The 19,084-nt window shown below is 35.3% G+C and overlaps 1 protein-coding gene, 2 long non-coding RNA genes and 1 pseudogene across 7 annotated transcripts; 3 read left to right on the forward strand and 1 right to left on the reverse strand.

Moving 5' to 3' along the window:
* The window catches only part of LOC136233723 (uncharacterized), a 149,433-nt pseudogene that overhangs the window by 115,803 nt on the left and 14,546 nt on the right, over window positions 1-19,084 (forward strand).
* LOC136234076 (uncharacterized) lies at window positions 4,310-5,524 on the forward strand. Its single transcript, XR_010691033.1, has 2 exons — window positions 4,310-4,962; window positions 5,129-5,524. It is a non-coding gene; the product is annotated as an uncharacterized lncRNA (long non-coding RNA).
* Window positions 8,332-14,137, reverse strand: LOC136233218 (mitochondrial inner membrane protease ATP23-like). Of its 4 annotated transcripts, XM_066022829.1 has the most exons (7): window positions 14,037-14,132; window positions 12,312-12,387; window positions 10,607-10,769; window positions 10,314-10,435; window positions 9,704-9,841; window positions 9,500-9,583; window positions 8,332-8,644 (listed from the first exon to the last, which is right to left on the reverse strand). In XM_066022829.1, the coding sequence occupies exons 3-7, from the start codon at window positions 10,689-10,691 to the stop codon at window positions 8,510-8,512; spliced, it is 564 nt and encodes a 187-aa protein (XP_065878901.1). In that variant the 5' UTR covers window positions 10,692-10,769; window positions 12,312-12,387; window positions 14,037-14,132; the 3' UTR covers window positions 8,332-8,509. The 4 variants fall into 4 exon arrangements, with proteins under 4 accessions (XP_065878901.1, XP_065878899.1, XP_065878902.1 ...); XM_066022827.1 differs by lacking the exon at window positions 12,312-12,387 and having other exon boundaries at window positions 14,037-14,137; XM_066022830.1 differs by lacking the exon at window positions 12,312-12,387 and having other exon boundaries at window positions 8,332-8,687; window positions 14,037-14,137.
* Window positions 15,684-17,826, forward strand: LOC136233066 (uncharacterized). Of its 2 annotated transcripts, none has more exons than XR_010690674.1 (3): window positions 15,684-15,833; window positions 16,228-17,082; window positions 17,173-17,826. It is a non-coding gene; the product is annotated as an uncharacterized lncRNA (long non-coding RNA). The 2 variants fall into 2 exon arrangements; XR_010690675.1 differs by having other exon boundaries at window positions 15,702-15,833; window positions 16,153-17,082.

The raw sequence follows: 19,084 nt of genomic DNA on the forward strand, positions 1-19,084 counted from the left end.
TCAAATGTCATCACAAAATGCTATAAATAGGGTCTAATCCTTCATTGATACTCACTCATTCAACACATCAAAACCCATTCATAAAGGTCCCTTCTAATGCTCTCTCTTTAAATTATTAGCTTTTGTTCTTCCTAGTTCTTAATTCTAATTCATTCTTTTAGCTTGTTTTAGCTTCAATTCAAGTTTTTAATAGCTCCTTTTCAAGTTTTTTCAATTTAAGTTAGCATTCCTAAGCCTAAAATTCTCAATTCCTTAGTTATAATTGCAATCCAAATTATTTTTTCCAGCTCTTGTTATAATTCGTCTAGTTATTTTTCAAGCCCGATTTCGTCTATTTAAAGTCCATTTTTATTTTCAATCCCTTCTAAACATTTGTTTCTGACTTTCTGAAGTTAAATTTAGCCTTTTATCTTGACCAATTTCATGTTCAAAAACTCCATTTACAAGTGAATCTTTGCACCTCAAATCGTTTTAGACATTCTGTTTTTAGCTTTTAGTATAATCTGTCCAGTGATTTCTAAGTCTGTTTTAGACCATTTAAAGTCCATTTTAGCTTTTGACCCCTTCTAAATATTTGTTCTTAACTTCCTGAAGTTAAATTTAGCATTTTACTTTGCTTGGTTCCGTGTTCGTAAGCACTTATACGGCCCCTCTGAAGTCAATGTCAAATCTGCCCCATACTTGCCTACTACAAATCAGAGATTTACTAGATCAATTTCGCACTTGTCAGCCGACCGCGGTGCTCCGGGGACCTCAAGCCGACACCAAATTCAACGTCTAGCCGAAATAGCTATTGTGGCTCCAAGTTTATTGTTGAATTTCAATTTATTGTTATTACATTTCAATTCTTATGTATTGATTTATTTTTCCTCAATTCGATTGATTTATATATATATATATATAGTATATAAATATACCAATTGTAATCAATTCTATCTTTTTTTAGATTGAACACATATCAAACCTACTTTTATATCAATAAATACTCATTTTTCTCAAATCTTGTGTCAATCTCGCACTTTTAATTTCCTTTATTTTTCCACCTGTTACTTATTCGCATTAGCTTAAATAAAATTAGATTATCTAGCAAAAAAATTATAGCAGCGTTAGAAGCCCAAGAGAGACTTTTTCAATCCATGCTTCCCTCGCCAATCGCTTTGTTTAGATTTTATGTTTTGGCACGAAATTCCACAAACTTAACCGTCCATTTTAATTAAGTAGTAATTTCTCTTACACGCCCGCACTCTAATCACACATAAAAAGGTTAAAAATTAGTATATTCGCGAAATATCATCTTTCTCGTGTCAGGTGGTGATCCTAATTTCTGTATAAACTCTTTAGTACTTAAAACAAAAAGTGAGTACATGTTAACACAAAGTTCTTACATCCATAATAAAAGAAGGTTGGTTGTGGCAATACATCGAAAGCTACCAAGAAGCCGATTGGAATCCTTATTTATAAATGATAGGGCGTACGGAGAGCATTAGCATGATACTGCGACGCTGAGATATATAAATTATGTGGCTGCAAAACAGAAATACTAAGAAATTCACTTAGCCTTTGTTTGGGAGTTTAGAGGTTAATGGGAATAAGAATTAAAGGAGGTAATGGAAAGGAAAATGAAGTGATGAAAATGAAAGTTAAAAATTAAACTTGTTTAGCAGTTTATAGAAGGTAAATGAGAGTTAAAAGTTTAACTTCATTTGGGAGTTCAAATATATAGGGGAAGATATGTTAAATTTACTCTGCAGAGATACATTACTTTCATTAACCCCCAATTTGGAGGTTAGAGTTTGGAGGTTAAAAGAAGTAGAGAAAATTACAAAACTGGGTCGAATGGGAGGTCCATTTACATATTTAACCCATTTACTCATCCTACTACATATCTAGACTAATTTTGTGTGACTTTCCCATAATACCCCTAACCTTCCCACTTCCACCACTCGCGAATCGCCGCTCCCCCTATCTCCTTGGTTATGCGAAAAGTTGATCCTGCATTAATGATTTCAAGACTTTTGATCTTCCTTTCTTCCTTTAAATTGCACGAAATCTGCACCATTTAGTCAAAATCACAATGAATTTCTCTTTTTCCTCTCTTCATCTCTTGATTCTGCAACTTCCCAACCCTAGAAAACGAAGCCATGGTTTTTCATCTTCCTGTTCGTTGTTTGGTTTATTTCTTCTTGTTACCATCAAAGAAATGGTTTTTCTACGTTATTTCCTTCGTTCTTCCCATGTTATCATATTGTTATTGTCGCTTTTGGGGGTGAACGGGGCGAAAAATGTAAGTATCTAGTTTTTTTTCTGCGTTTTTTCATGAATTCACTTCGCAATCGATGGTTTCGTGAAGCTTTGCGAAGAGAACGAGCCTGGAAAGTGACGATCTACTTCGTTAATCGATGATTTCGCGAAGATATGCGAATAGAAAGAGTCTGAAACGTATGGATCTACCTCGCGAATCGATTAGTTCGCGAAATCTGCGAATAGATCCTCATGTTTCAGACCTCGCAGACTTCGCGAAAGCATCGATATGCGAAGTAAAATCACCTCTTCCCCTGCATATTTACATTCGCATGCTTCGCTAATCTTCATTTCGCGAAGCCAAAATCGTCTTTTTCCCTGTCTAACACGATTAATTTTTTTTGTAGGTGGTTGAATACGTAACATCCCTTTTTGAAAAGCGACGTACTGGGCTGCATGGGAGATGATTTTCCTTCCTGTATAGGGATTAACTTCCCTCAAGATTGACACATTCACTCCTAAAATGGTTGGTTAGGAGAAATTGTGCCAATCTTGGGGTGCACCATGGGACACGTCCATCCCATGGTGCCAATCTTCAAAGTGAACCTAACTAATCAGGTACCAATTTTGAATCGGATGAGTAATCTTGGTGTGCACCGTGGGACACATCCATCCCAAAAGGTCTGGAATCCAGACCTTCTGGGATGAGAAATGGAAGTCCAGACCTTTTGGGATGGATGTGTCTCATGGTGCACACCAAGATTACTCATTCGTTTCAAAATTGGTACCGGATTAGTTAGGTTCACTTTAAAATGATTGGTTACTAGAGTTCACTGTGGCAATCTTGTTGTAAATTTTGATAATGTTATGATTTGAATGTTGTTATTGTGGCAATCTTGTTGTAAATTTTGATGTTAGAATCCGTTGTTGTTAGCCATTTTTTGTTATCTACCACTTCGCGAATTAGCTTCAAAACATATCCAGCATTCGCATATGCGAACTAAATTCATCAAGCAAAACAAACTTCAGCTTCGCATATGCGAACTAAATTCATTAAGTAAATACAAACATTAGCTTCGCAGGCTTCGCATATGGTCGAATATGCGAAGTCAGACGGGATGGAGACAGACACGCGTAAATATTGGGGGTATTATGGGAAAGTCACACAAAATCAGTCTAGATATGTAGTAGATTGAGTAAATGGGTTAAATATGTAAATGGGCCTCCCATTTGACCCAGTTTTGTAATTTTCTCAAAGAAGTAAGCATTTAACTTCCATTAACCTCCATTTACTCTCCAAAAACAACTCCCAAACAAGGTTAATGTGATATTTAACCTCCCATTATTCTCATTTACCAGCAGTAGAGATAGCCAAGCAGTAGTAGTGTCGAAGCTTCGTCAATTTATTTTAACTTGCTACTCTAGACGGGTATTGGTGCCTCTTTGGTTTTTGCTAGATAATTGATGCCTAAACGTTTCATTCCTTAAATATACAAAAATAGAAGATTACTTTAGCACTATTCCAGAGGAATAATGGTTCAGCCTCAAGCAGCCCATCAAGATAGTTAATTTAGTACTTATAACAAAGAACATGATTTTATGAGACAAAATTAAGTTTGCACAATTGATCTAAGGGATAACTAAGGGGGTTCCAACCTACCTCTCCTCTTCTTCTTTTTTATCTCATTGTAACTTTTTTCCTTAAATCCCTTTTAAAAATGTCAATATTATTATCTAATTTAATTATCTTTTTTCATCATTATTAATTAATTTAAATTTTTTCCTTTAATCAAAATAACTCTAGAAAATAAACTGTAAGGCTAAAATGAGGCCCGGATATGAAATCCTGGCTTCACCACTGTCTACATCTTCTGCAAGCTTTTGATACACCAGAGTTGATGCTGACCAAACAAACTAGCCCCCAGGTCGCAACATCATGCAGCATAGCACCTGAACAATTAACCTTTAAACAACATTAATTTGGTCTGAAGAATTATGACCAACCATCATCATGCCAAGAACCTCTGCATAAAATTATGACCAACCAATTGTTTAAACTAATTGGCATAATCCAAATTTCAAATTATGCATAAAATTAAACACTGGACTTTAAACAATTTCATATTTTTCTAACCATCAATTGTATCTTAATCAATTATATTAAACCTAAAAAGATTATATCCAAATTGAGTTCATCAAAAAAACACATCTAATTAACCTTTCCAGAGACTAATTCTTAACTATAAATGACTGAGTATATAATAGTACATTGGGTAATAGTTTCATTTTTTTACAACAGTGGTAAAAATGTACAGCACACTGCATTGTTTTGTGCCAAATGGAGACTTTCTTTTTACAAAAATAATATCCCAGGATATCATATGGATATCATATACAGTGATATTAACCAAAATAAGTTACTTTTAAGGATATTGTTGATTTGTATGTGCCAAATGGAAATTTTCTTTTTGCAAAAATAATATCTTAGGATATCATATACATAATAATAACCAAAAATAAGTTACTTTTCAGGATATTGTTGATTTTCATAATCAAGTTTGATAAGTTTGCAAACAGTCACAGAGCATATAAATATACATGTACCAGCAAATATGTTTATTTGAATTTCATCAAATAATTTGAATAGCTAAAAGGAAAACGAAATGAAGAGTCTTCAAATGTTTATCATCCTCATCCTGCTCTTTTTGGTGATCACTAAAGGTACGAGGATATATATATATAAACCTTATACTTGTTTTCTATAATTCAAATGCTAGGCATCTTAATGATTTGCTTTTCTTTCTTTTAAATTCAAGGTAAAATTGATGGTTTGGTTTGATATTCTAATTGTAATTTTTATCTATTATTATTGTTATGAATGTTGTAGAAAGCAGTGTTGTAGAGGCAGCCCCAACAAAGGTTTGCGTAAGAGCTGAACGTATCAATAAATGTACAGAGAAGGCTTGCAATGATTTGTGCTTGGCTAAATATAATGGTAGCGGATACTGTGTTGTTTCTGGATTTTGCAGTTGTATTTTCCCATGTCCACCTGCTTAATGTGTTTTTTTAAATCTTTTATTAGAAAACATCTATATTTTATATTTATAATAAATATATGAAGCATGGAGATTTATGTTATGTACAAGTCTCCCTCAGCTATCAAGTAATCCAAATTATTTCCAGACAGCTTCTTCTAGGTTCTCTTGAAACAGAAGAAATATCTCAAAAGTGTTTTCAACAGATCTTGTTTCAAATATATAACATTGTATAATACAATTTTTCATGGTGGCACACAAACAATTTCATGTGGAATCTCTTATTGAGGACAACTACTAAATTCATCTAATAATGCTCGACATGAGTACCATAGTTGATAATTCGAGATTCAACGTGTGACTCGAAATCCTCATTTTATGAATCGAGACTCGTGAATCGAACCGAATAAGATTCATATCAAATTCAAATTATTATAAAAAATAAAATATTAACCATGTTTAACTTTAAATATTAATCTAAAAATGCAATTTTAATATCTGTTATCAACCAAGCAATCAAGTTAAAATTCAAATCTAATGCAATCCTAATAAAACTAATTGTCAAAGAATTCTTCATCGTCAAAAGAATCATCACCTTCTTCTTCCATAACTACACTTTCCAATTCCTTTCCGAGCAGTTAAATTGTTCAATTAACTAACCTCAATTGAGTGTCTTTTATCAAATTTATATCTCTGATATATGTTGCTGCACTTGCACGGTTGAGACTTGAAGTTAATAATAATGACCAAGCAATTGATGTATTTCATTTGTGTAATGGAAGAGAGTAGGAGGAATTTTTGTTGCACAAAACCAAAAGAAAACAGAGAAAGAAAGTTGAAGAGAAGGAAAATAAAAAATAGAAAATGACAGTTGAAGAGAACGAAAGAAATAGAAGAAGAGAAAATGAAAGAAACAAAGAAAGAGAAGGAAAGAAAGCGCTCGAATTTGTAAAGTCCGAAGAGTCTCCTAGTTTTCCATAATTTTTTAATTAGTTTTAGTTCAGCACACGATTTTTACTCTTTAAATAAAAAGAGTTTATTTTATGTTTTTTATATGGAGTTCATGAATCAACTGAATCGATGGACTCAGCTGATCGCCACCGATTCAGCCAATGTCCGATCATACAGAAACGGATTGAATCATACGACTCGCGACTCGTACGATTCTAACAACAACGAGTTGAAATATATAATACTTCAACATGGAAATCCAGCATGACTCATTGGCAAACCTATCTTTGATGTCTAACAAACACATACCAAAATCAGAATATCCTACTTGATATGTGATTTCAACTTTGGAAACATTAGGTACTCAGTATTTACTCAATAATTTGTATATAACATTTCAGAACTAGCAGAAGCATAAATAGCTTCCAGGAAACACAAGCAAATGTAGAGTCATACTAGAATGAAACAGATACAAACAATAGCAAGTTATAAAGAACCACAACAACGTTGGATATTGCACAAAACCTTGTTGATCTAATAACATGCAAATAAACAGTGAGCAGAAACAAAAGCAGGAGGATAATACCAAAATTTTCAATATCTTCCATAGTATTTTTGAAAGACCACTCGTGGTCCTTGCTATTCGTAGCATCTGTTTGATTTGTCTTGTCTTCTTCATTTTCTTTGTCTTGCTTGTGTCGGAGCTCTGTTAAACTGCAAATACAGAGAAACATTGCAAATAAGTAATAGCTATACATATATCAAGTTTTAAAACTAAGTAGGAGAAGAGTATGGTACCTTTCGCAATTGGAATTACCCGTACATTTATAATTATCACTCTGTGCTTTGTTTCTATTTAATTACCCATTTAATATAAGAAAAGGGCATAAATATGCAGAAAAGACAAATAGAGAGAGGGATAGACTGTTTTCTAGGGGAACAAAGTCTGCAAATCAAATGCTTGGATTAAGAAGGAAAAAACGAATAGCAAAACAGGCAAAATGAAAGCCATAAAAACAAACAAATGCACAATTATATGAGTGCCATTTGAAAAGTTTCCAAACTTGAAGGCTTCAACTAGCAGATAATTCTTTAAACAACAGAACAAAACCATTGAACCAACAGCACAAAACCACATTGATCACCACCAACAAAAACAAATTCAACAGATTACAGAACCATTCAACCATTTAAATCAAATTATTCATCCAAAACTAACAGGTTACATAAGTTATTCAAGAAAAAAAAGTGCAAAAGTAACCTTGAAATTCCCGTCCCCATTAATAGTAACGACAATATATTGAAAGGCAAAAGTATTAAGCAAAACAAGCACAGGCACCTTCATATCAATGTTCTCTTTATCTTTATACCTGCTTGCATTTTTATATTATAATGTATCAAGTGGTTAAAGGACCCACTAATGAGAAAAAATGTGTTCCAACAGTGAAAAGGATCCACTATGTTTTCTTTTTGTTCTTTCTAAGCTTCTAAACTGTTGATTTTTCAAAAAAAGATAAAAGTGGTGCTCCCAGGCATTGGCCATCACGTGGTCCATCATACTCAAGTCAATTCAAGCTATTCCTGTTTACATTGTAGTTTCAAGAAATAAGATTCAACTACTAAACATTCAAATATTTACTGTACAACCCAATTCTGCAGCCTCACAAAAAGAAAAAAGAAGTGTCAAGAATCTTTTTGCTTTAAGCAATTTCATAGGAACAAGATCAAAATAAAAGAAGTTGACAAAGCATGCCTTTTACATTAACACAGCTGATTAATATTCCACTAATTACCTCATTGATGCTAACGACAAATGGGTGGAGATTTCAGAAAGCTGCACAAGCATTTGAGACCTCAGGAAACCCATATGCCTTCCATGTAGATTGGTTGGCTAAGCTACATTAACTAACCTAGCAAATACACAGGCCTTTTTTTTTCTAGGAGAGAGAGCAAAAAAAGAGAGATGGCTAATACTATTCGAATTGAACATATCAACTCATGCCATCCACTGTCAACCAATTGGACAGAAAAATAAACCAGAAGCATCAGACTGAAAGAGAGGTTATTCTTGGACAGTCTCAAAACAGAAAATGAAATAATTGGATAAAAACTATAATAGACATCAGTGTAATGCTCATAAATAGATCCTTTTGGTGTTGTTCCATTTCAACAAGAAAAATGATTTTTTTTTTCTTTTGAAAATTTGTTCGCTTGGAGCCAAGAAGGCCAATTAATGTCTTCTTTGACGCTATTTTAAAGGAAAAAAATTCAGAGGCCACATGTCAAGGAGCTCTATCAAAAGGCGTTGTATCATTGTAGCAGACATCCCAGACGGCTTCAATTGCGTCCTCTGCAGTAGCTTTTGAGCAGTTTGGGTTGGCCATCACCCCTGCCATTGCTCTTCGTCTCACACATTCCTTCAAATTCAAGATTAGAAAGTTTATAGATCTGATGGAAGTGCTGAAAATAGAACAAAATCACTTAGGGTAAGAGAACTACTCAAGTAAAGTTGGTGTAGGTAAAGAATGTTTTGCCACTAGATGTTCAATGACCAGCAAAAAAAATGAATATGCGCTAAGAACAGAAACTATAAATAGCGAGGGAGATATCTGCAGTATATAGTTATTACTCACGCTCAATTCTAATATAATTAGGTTACAGTTTGTGGAGGCATCACTGTTGCCTACATTCTCTTCTTTGAACCCCTCTGTTAAGACAAAGCTTATAATCATTGTTTGGGCCATCCAGCTCCCTACATTTGACAGGCCAAGTAGCAAAAGCAATTTTGGACTGTGATAAAACAACCCATGATAGTTACTCCTATGAAGATACTGATCTCGAATAACATTCTTGGACTAGGAACTGACATATTAACTAACCATTACTAGGTGGCAACCTGTCCATTAAAATCAATTTCTTTCAGGCACCTCCTTCAATTTAGATCAGGTTCAAGGATGTAAACAATGCTTAAATTCTACACTAGTAACGAAGTGATTCTGAAAGACATATTAAGCATTCAAAATTCATTAAATGTGTCCCGTTGCATTCAATTATCACACATCCTTTAATGAGCGGCCCTGCTTCATTCTGCAGGTGAGATTTTAAAGTTGAAAGGAGCAGAAATGCTGCTGAAAACATGACTCAACCAATTTAACCCACACAGTTCATAGGGACATTTCCATGCAGGATATTATGAATAAAACTAGCAAAAGAAGGTATATATTGACCAGGAGTTTGAGCTTGTGTGGAAGCTTTTATAGTGTAGATCTTACTTGTCCTTGACCTCTTAACTTCGTGTAACCCCGCAACAATTCCCTTTTAAAGTGACAATCTCCACTTAGATTACCAGCACGAATCTATATCACAAGAATAGGAGAATCAGAAACCATGTATCAAAATGAAAGCAAAATGGAGAAACACCAAACACAAATTGCAAAGAAGCGTTGGGAATTGGAAGTAACAGCCGTGATTCCAACCTCGCTACAGGCTTGATGAGCACAATCAGACCAGTTCAAGTTTGCAGCACGACATTGATCATAAGCATGAATCAGCTTATGTATAACCACTTGGTTGACTTCATCTTGGATTCTCAAGTGATTATGGCACACTACTATCTTACATGGCAAAGACAGAAAAACAAACATCATAATATAAATTAATTATTACCAGAAATTCAGAAATGGCAATAGGCACACAATTTTTTTAAAATAATTCGAGGGGGAAAAAATGAAAACTACAGGGTGACCAACTGAAGAAAAATCAAACAAATGTCATTTATCTCACAAATTATGAAAATAGTATGATCTACATCAACCAATTTCTGGAAAAACTTTACATAATTCATAGCAAAACTTTTGTTTACTTCACTATTTACCAGAAACTAAACTCTAGACTAGAGTATAATTAATCAATTTGAAACGAACATAACGAAAGATGCAGCCACTATTACTGTCAATTGCACACAAGGACCGGGGAAACAAAGCTTAAACTTCCACAAGGTACAATAGACAGTAACAGCTAATGATAAACAGGCCAATGCAAAGAAAACTAACAAAGAATTTGCACAAATAAACAAACAATTCTTACCCCTTCACCGGGAACATAACCACCAGTGATGTTCGTATCACAATCGTAGGCCTTGATGAAATTGTCACCAACTCCACAGCATGCTTTCTCCAAATGCTCCCTCAAGAATTTCACCATTGGATCTATAGCCAACAAAGAGACATGGAAAATATTCAATAGATGAACTTGATAAGCAGCATAATCTTAGACTTAGAATTCTTTTGCAGTTAATCCTCTTTCTCCAAAATGTGAAAAACCCTAAACCCTAGTCAAATTTATGAAAGGGAAGGAATAACAGTGATAGATAATTATACTTCGCAGACTTTGTCGAATCTTATCGTTGCATTCTTCCACTGTCATGCCGCCGGGGCGAGGGTTCTGGGAAGGGTTGTTTTCCATTCTTGTAAATGACAGGGGTTCTGCTTCTGTTTATTTCTTTTGTGGGATACAGTTCAGCATTTTGCGTTTGTTCTTCAACTGCGTTTAATAATGTAAAATTAAATGAACTTTGCTCATTTTCACAATATAACTACTAAATTTAACATAAAAGACACTTAATTTTATACTTTTGAATATCATCACCACTAAACTTTCATTAATGCTTCAAAATGAAAATGTTTAAGAATTAAAGTTGTTTACAAACATGGAACCTCATTTTTTATTTTCCAAAATCACAATTTTTGGAGCTTTCTCTCTCTAAACATTCGATTTCTCTCTCCTAACAAAAAAAAAATACCTAAATGACCTCGAAACAAACAAATTTGAAGAATTAAAGTTGCTTAAAATATCATTAATTTTTAGAATTTTCTATTTTGAGATCATCAACTGTCATGGATCATCATGCATCTTCAATATCTAGACTCAAGAGGAGAAAAAAACAATTGAAGCTTAAGAAACCAACAATAGAAGTTTGTTTCGATGGCACTGAAGCAGTACATATATAAAAGGGCGGCCCGGTCGCACTACGCGTCCCCGCTGAGCGAGGGTCCGGGGAGGGGTCCCACCACAAGGGTGTACTGGGAGCAAGCCTTCCCCTGCCAATTTATTTTTGCAAGAGGCCGCTCCTAAGACTCGAACCGGTGACCTCTTGGTCACACGACAACAACGTTTACCGTTGAAGCAGTACATATATAACGGGATAAAAAATTATTACATAAAAGTTTTCAAACTTGAAGGCTTGAACTAGCAGATAATTCTTTAAACAACATAACAAAACCGTTGAACCAACAGAACAAAACCGTTGAACATTGATCACCCACAAACAAAAACAAATTCACAAAAACAAAAACAAATTCAACAGATTACAGAACCATTCAACCATTTAAATCAAATTATTAATCCAAAATTAACAGGTTGCTTAAGTTATTCAAGGAAAAAATTGCAAGGTATTCAAACTCAACAATAAATGACCTAAGCTATTCATGAATTCAAGAAGGCAGATTTTCGATTTTGCTTCAAATCTAACCTTTCAAGTCAAAATTAGTGGATAGTGATCAGGCAGTGAAGTAGAACGAAAAGATGGAGTCCGCTTTGGCCTGTGAAGGGATTCTGAACAAAGCTAACTGGTTCGTCCACAGAAGTCTGAAGACAGAAGCTCAAGTTATGACAAACAGATTCGCGATGCAATATGGGGAGGGACGAAGACGAGGGAGGAGGAAGACCGATGAAGAGGAGCGACGAGCTTATTTGGGAAAGAGGGTGTTTCGGAGAAGAGGAGTGGAGCACGGCTGAGAAGAGAAGTAACAAAACTGGCTAAAGAACCTTAGCTAACATTATCTTGTGCACCGTTAATATTTTATTGGGTAAATTACATCGGTTAAATTTCATCAATGGTGAAAAAAAATTTCTCACTTCACACACTTTGGTATACAACATTCGAGTTGTCTCCCACATATGTACGAACTTATAGATTATCTCCCACTAGCAGGTAAAAATGACAAGTCAACACGAACTCAATGTAACACATCAACCTTTTGGCAGGTCAAAAAGTCAAAATTTGACCACCTAATATAAAATTACCCTTTTCTTCCTCCTTCCTTCTTTCCTTTTCCCTCTCACTTTCATTCTCTAACTCCTCCCTCTACCTTATTTCTCTCTGTCAAAAACAGAAATAATATTTGTCAACCAAATAGATGATGAATTGATCAAGTACTCATACATTTACAAAATGATTTTCTCACCAATAGAAAAAAAAGACAAAAGAAAAAGAAAGTGAGTTGTTTATTCCCATTCCCCAGTGAAAAAACCATAGTTTGCTCAGACACATCTACCTTCTCATATGTGTAAGCCCCTTCTCCATTCTCCCTTCTCCATTCTGGAACAAACCATAAAGAAAGGATCATAATGTTTAGCATCCGCCCCAAGGCCAAGCATTTTGCATCTGAGATTTCAGTTTCTGAAAACTACTGTTACGGTTATGTCCTGGGGTCATAGTTTCACTCTGACAATGCCGATGCATCATAGGCACTGGCTGAAGAGGTTGGTCACCTATATAGGCATTATGACCACTATCTCCTCCAGCCAATTTAAATGCCTCATCTGTAACATGTTCTAACACCACATATGGTGCTAGTGGCTGCTGCTATGTTGTTTCCCTCTTCATGTGATTCAGCATCTTCCTTTGTATCCATCGTCATTCATTCATGAAAACACTTAGCTCATTGTGCAAATTTCACCATACTCATCATGATAGTACAGTGACTATACAGCCGATAGGAGTATTTAAGAAAGCTTCCAAGTTTTGATCGTGTACTCGAAAAGCTCCTTTCATCTTAAATATGATTGCATTTCTACTTATCTCTTCCTGCAACCAGGTAATTTCGCCTGACGGAAGACGAACCTGACTAGTTACCATATGAATATTTGCAAACATTGAATGCGCCTTTGCTACTGAGTAAGATTCAATATATTGGGTAGCAATAAGAGTATTCCCGTAGTAGAGATCAATGATCATGTGACTGAAGTCCACACCAGCCTTCTTGTTTGGATTCATGAAATTTGTCAGTACAGAGAGATCAGCATTAAGCAGAGCGCCTGCATCAACATATTCTAAGCCGACCCCGGAACAACAGGATCTCCCTCGTTGATCACAAGCATCTGCATCTCAGCGAACTGGGCCCCTAACATGGTTGATAGCAGCCTTTTGTGCCATTTTCTGGATTGTAATATTTCTGGGAGGTCTGATTGTGCTCATTATTCCATGCCATTAAATTCCCCATTCTCAATTACACAACAAAGCTCCAACCCATCATCACAAATACTTAGTTGTAATTTGTATTTGTAACAACATATAAGGTCAATCTCCCGAACTGCTAGGATCTCAGTTAATCTTTCCCTACATCAACTGCTGAAACTAATGTAGGTGGTTTTATTTTACCTTGAATGTAGAATTCAGAAATAAATCTGAATCAATACTTTTGTGACATTTATTTCAGTATTTACTAGGTAGTGGGGATATCTTTCATTCTAGCAAGATCTTTGTATGTCTACACTGATATTCCTAATCAAGTTTCAGTTTGGCAAATGTACAGGTACAGCAAATAAAATCCAAACAATAACAATAACTTAGATAAAACATGGCTTAGAAAAAATTGAAACCTTGGATATAAAAAACAGCAAATAAAATCGAAAAGAACCCCAAAGAAATTTGAATATAAACAGTAAATAAAATCAAAGAAATTTCAGAAGCAAACAAAGGAGGATTAAACAGGCTAAAAGCAAAAAAAAACAGAGGATATCAAGTACCTGGAGGAGCCGCCGCTGGTGGATGGAAGAGACGCCGCTGGTGGAGGAGATTTTCTAGGGGTTTTTTTTCAATTAGTATCGCAGGCAGGGATGAAAGAAGAAAACTAAAGATTATAAATTTTGGGTTATTTTTTAGCGAAAATTACAAATCCGACCTATTTTGAAAGCTCATTTACATATTAAGCATAGTTGTTTAACATCTTACAAATCTTGACACTTTCACTATACTTGGACAAAAATGTCCTCATCTTCTTCATTCCTTCATCTTGATAATCCAACTCAACTTTCACGATGACGTTTCCGGACTCATCCAACATCTTGGCAAACTCTGCTCCTTATTCTCTGTTTCCACACAATTCTTCGCAGATATGAATGAATTTGAAGTAATCTGAATTAACCTCAAAACTTTTCTCACATCTTCAACAGAAATTCCAAAACGATTAGGAGGCGGTTCATTCTCCAATCGGTACGGAGAGGAACTCCAACAACTATCGAGTTGTCGTGTTACATATATAACGCGACATCATATATAAACTATTATTTGTCGCGTTGTCGCGTTTTCGTATAACATGACAGATAACATATGAAAACGCGACAACGTGACAAATAATATTTTATATATGATGTCGTGTTATATATGCAACACGAGAACGCAACAACTCGACAATGTGAATTAGGCAGAAAAGAACAAAAGGAAATGAGAAGAGATTCCCCAAATGTCGAAGTCTTCCTTGTTGTATTTCCACACAAACTCATCTTCTGGCCCTTTGTACTTCTCAAAGAAGCTATAGTTCTCAGATCTCATGAATCAACCATCTAGAAAAATGTGACCGCTGTTGTTAGGATACCATTGAGGAAGAAATGTACGTGCCTCAGCGTAGCACAATACACAGTCTAGTAAATAGAGATCTCCATAACACTAGACCGTAAATCTCAACCCACTTCGCAAAGCATCGGAACCTCACAGGCTCGATTTGGTAGAGGTTTCTAACCACCGGCCATGGCCTATGTCCCTGAGGAAGCTTGTAACGGAAGCGGCGATAGATTATGTAAGATAAGAGAATGAGAAAAACTGAGAGAGGAATTACAGGAAGAGCCATTGATAGGGAAAAACTGGCGTCAATGGAGGAGGAGAAGGAAAAGGAGAGAGCAGTCCATGGCTTAAGTGAATCTGACGTAGAAGAGAAGAAAGTGAGGGTAATTTGGTCCAAATCAAGTGAGTGTCTAGATTGGTAAGAAGTGAAGTAACTAGTCCTCGATATAATGGGGATTCTCTGATCGATCCCTGTTCCCCGACTTTTTCCCCCATTAATTACTTTTTTTCCGAATAATTATTCCTTGCACAATTAAAAACTAAAGAAACCATCAATAAATTATAGACAATCAATTAAATCACAATTGTGCAAGGCGATCGCCTGGGTCGCCTTGTAGCCCCGCATTCTGTCAAAGAAGGCGGGTGAAATTCCTCAGGTGGTCGCCTCTTGGGCGCATGCGAGAGGCGGTACAGGGCGAGAGGCGGCCGCTTGAGGTAGTTGGGCGAACTGTAGAACAGTTTCTGGGGGAGAAAAAAAATATAAGTAAATAGGGGGGAAAGAAATTTTCTTAAGTTAATAAGGGCCGAAAATGTGATTTAGTCTTTACAAAAGAAAGACATTACGGTTTCTAGGTTATAATTAGAAGCAATTGGAAAAGCTTATGCCGATAGAAAAAAGATCAATTCTCTTCCTTCTGCTCAAATGGCAAGACATTGATACTCCTCGAGACTCCAACTTCAACGATTTCAGCCAGCAATTAAAGGTATGTACTTCTCATCTTCATCTTTTCTCTTTTCTCAATATTGACTAATTTCTTACTTCTCTTCTCTTCTTTGTTTCTTCATTCTCTTACTTTCTAAATGCTATGCTGCCCAATTTTTTTGTTTCATGATCTCTTTTCTTCTCTTCTTTGTTTATTTCTATTTCTTACTTATTTCTTATTCTAAATGTTATGATGTCCATTTTTTTAGGTCAGAAAGTTTGTTTTTGGGTGTTCTAACTTGAAACTTCTATGATTATCTATTAATTTTGTTAAGTTTACTATTAGTTGTTTTTTTTTAGCTTTTGTCCAAATTTTGTAGGTTGCTCATCATGAGTATTAGCAATTCTAATGCATCCAAAACTACAAAAAGAACTGATCCTTGTTGGAAATGCAGGGAATTCAAATGATCTAAGGTGTAATTTTTGTGATTTTATCTAAAAAGGAGGGATATGTAGAGTTAATCATCATATTGTTGGAGAAAACACTAATGTCAAGAAGTGTGAGAGATGTCCACCACATGTACGCCAAGAAATTCGAGATTATATGATATCAAAGAAGGCAAGTAAGGTTGTTGATGAGCATATTGATGTTGATTTTACTAATTTAGATAGTTTTGGGGATGATGAGACTGAGGTTGATGATCTTGGAGAGCCTAACAGTATTAAATCAGTGCGTAGGAAAAAAACCAAAGCTAAAGGGTCCAATGGATGTTGTTTTACTCCTCATGCTAAAAAAGCCCTCAAAGATAGAAAGTTGAGGCAAACCACCATTAATGAAATATGCAAAAAATAGCTTCGAGGGAAAGCTTGTGCGGATATAGCTAGGTGGATGTATGATGCGACAATTCCTTTCAATGTTGTAACTTATCCTAGATTTGTTGTGATGCTTGAGTCTGTTGGACAATATGGTGTGGGAATCAAGTCGCCTAGCATTTATGAAGTTCGAGTCCCTCTTTTGAAACAAGAAGTTAAGAAAGTGAAGCTTGAAATGAGATCGTATGAAGAAGAATCGGAGAAGCATGAGTGCTCAATTATGGCGGATGGTTGGACAGACAAGAGGCGAAGAACTTTGATTAATTTCTTAGTTAATTCACATAAAGGGACTGCTTTTATTGAATATGTTGATGCTTCTGATTATTCAAAGAACGGCTAGAAGTTATATGAATTATTTGACCGGATGGTGCTCAAAGTTGGGGAGAAGAATGTGGTTCAGTTTATTACTGACAGTGCAGCATCAAATGTGCTTCCAAGTACTACTATTATTATTAATTCTTATTAATAAGTTTCTTATTTACACTTAAATAGTTTGTAACCTTTTATTAATTGTTATTTTTTTACAGGGAGACTTTTGGAGGTAAAGAGGCCAAACTTGCATTAGACTCTATGTGTAGCTCATTGTATTGATTTGATATTGGAAGATATTGGCAAGTTGGAGGTTGTTAGTAAGACGGTGAAGAAAGCCATTAAGTTGAACGGTTATAAATTTATTGAGAAGTTTCACTAGGCACCTAGAGCTTATACGACCCGGTATCACAAGATTTGCCACTTCTTATGTCACGCTTCAACGTATGAATAGGTTGAAGGCTAATTTGCGAAGAATGTTTTTATCTGATGAGTGGACCAAAAGTAAGTGGGCAAAACAAGTTGGTGCAAAAAATGTGTCGGCATATGTCTTGAGCATAAACTCTTGGAGACATGTTTTGTATATCTTGAAGATATTTGGCCTTTTAGTCCATGTATTCCGATTGGTGGATGGTGAGAAAAAACCAGCCATGGGATATATCTAGGGGTGGCAACGGCGGGGCGGGCGGTTTTGCATCCCCCATTTCGCCCCTAATATTTTCAGGGGCGGTTTCAAGGAATCCCCAAAAAGATGTTCGGGGATTTTTTGGTATCCATACCTGCCCGTCCGGTTGTCCACGGGTAATGGAGAATCCCCAATCCCCAAATAAAATTTAAAAGTTTATTAACCATTTTATAAAAGAAATTGCAATTTAATATTGATTTACCAATAACACTAGTATACACCAGTTATTACTAATACTTCCATGAACATCGTTATTCGTAAACGAATCAAAATGACTAAATTTATTCATCATTCACCTACAAAATCAACATTAACCTTCATTATAAAGCATTAACCTTCATTGATTTGGTGAAAGCATAGAAGGTGAGAATCCATCACATCTTCTATTCGATTAATAAGAAAATGAAAATATAACCCATAACACATGCATATAACTAAAAGATTTTGCATCCTGATTATTATGTGCTAAAGCTGTGGTATTAAATAATTGACTTCAACGTAAAGAGAAGTAAGGATCTGCTTATTTCCATAAGGACCATAACCAACAAATCTAAAGTCTCAATTAATTCATACATTATACATTGTTTGAACCTTCACAAAAAGGAAAAACACTAGCATTTATAGATGCAACTGTGACCAAAGATCAATGATACCAGATAGGTTCTACAATAGCTTTTTTTACCAAGTCAAGTCTACATTGCCACTAATTGCACATGGATAAGTAGAAAAATTTTGCACTCACTCTAAAAAAGTAAAAATTGTTATTATTGAAATAGAACCTAATAAGAAAATAGGATATGAATTTATTTAGGGTTAACTAATATATTATTTTATATTCAAGGATTTTTCAGAGATTTTATGGTCGGTTTTTCGAGTACTGTCTGCGGATCCCCACAGTTCAGGGATAATAACACCCACCCCCATCCAATTTTAATATTCGGGGCTAAAATTTCCCCCGCCTCCAGCCCTGCACCCAAAAATTTTGGTTTTTCCTCGGTCCCATCGATTCAGATCCCCACGGTTTTTGGTTTTTCCCTGCTCCATTGCCACCTGTAGATATATCTATGAGGCTATGGAAAGGGCTAAATAGGCAATAGCAAAAGCCTTCAACTCTGATCTAGATAGTCATTAAAATATCTATGATATCATTGATCATAATGGGATAGGCAACTCCACCAACCACTATATGCAGCTGGATTCCTTTTAAATCCAGAATTCTTTCGTGCACCAGATAAAAATGGTGAGATTAAAAAAGGCTATTTGAAAGCGTTGGAAAGATTGGTAGAAAGTGAAGATGAACAAGACAAGATCGGTGAGCAACTGATTTTGTATCAAAATTATAGTACTGATCTATTCAAAATGAAGATGACAATTAGGCATAGACAGACAATGAGCCCAAATATATAAGTTTCTAAACATTTACACCTTCATATTTATTATTTAAC

Source organism: Euphorbia lathyris, chromosome 6, assembly GCF_963576675.1.
Source record: "Euphorbia lathyris chromosome 6, ddEupLath1.1, whole genome shotgun sequence".
In the NCBI taxonomy this organism is placed as follows: Eukaryota; Viridiplantae; Streptophyta; class Magnoliopsida; order Malpighiales; family Euphorbiaceae; genus Euphorbia; species Euphorbia lathyris.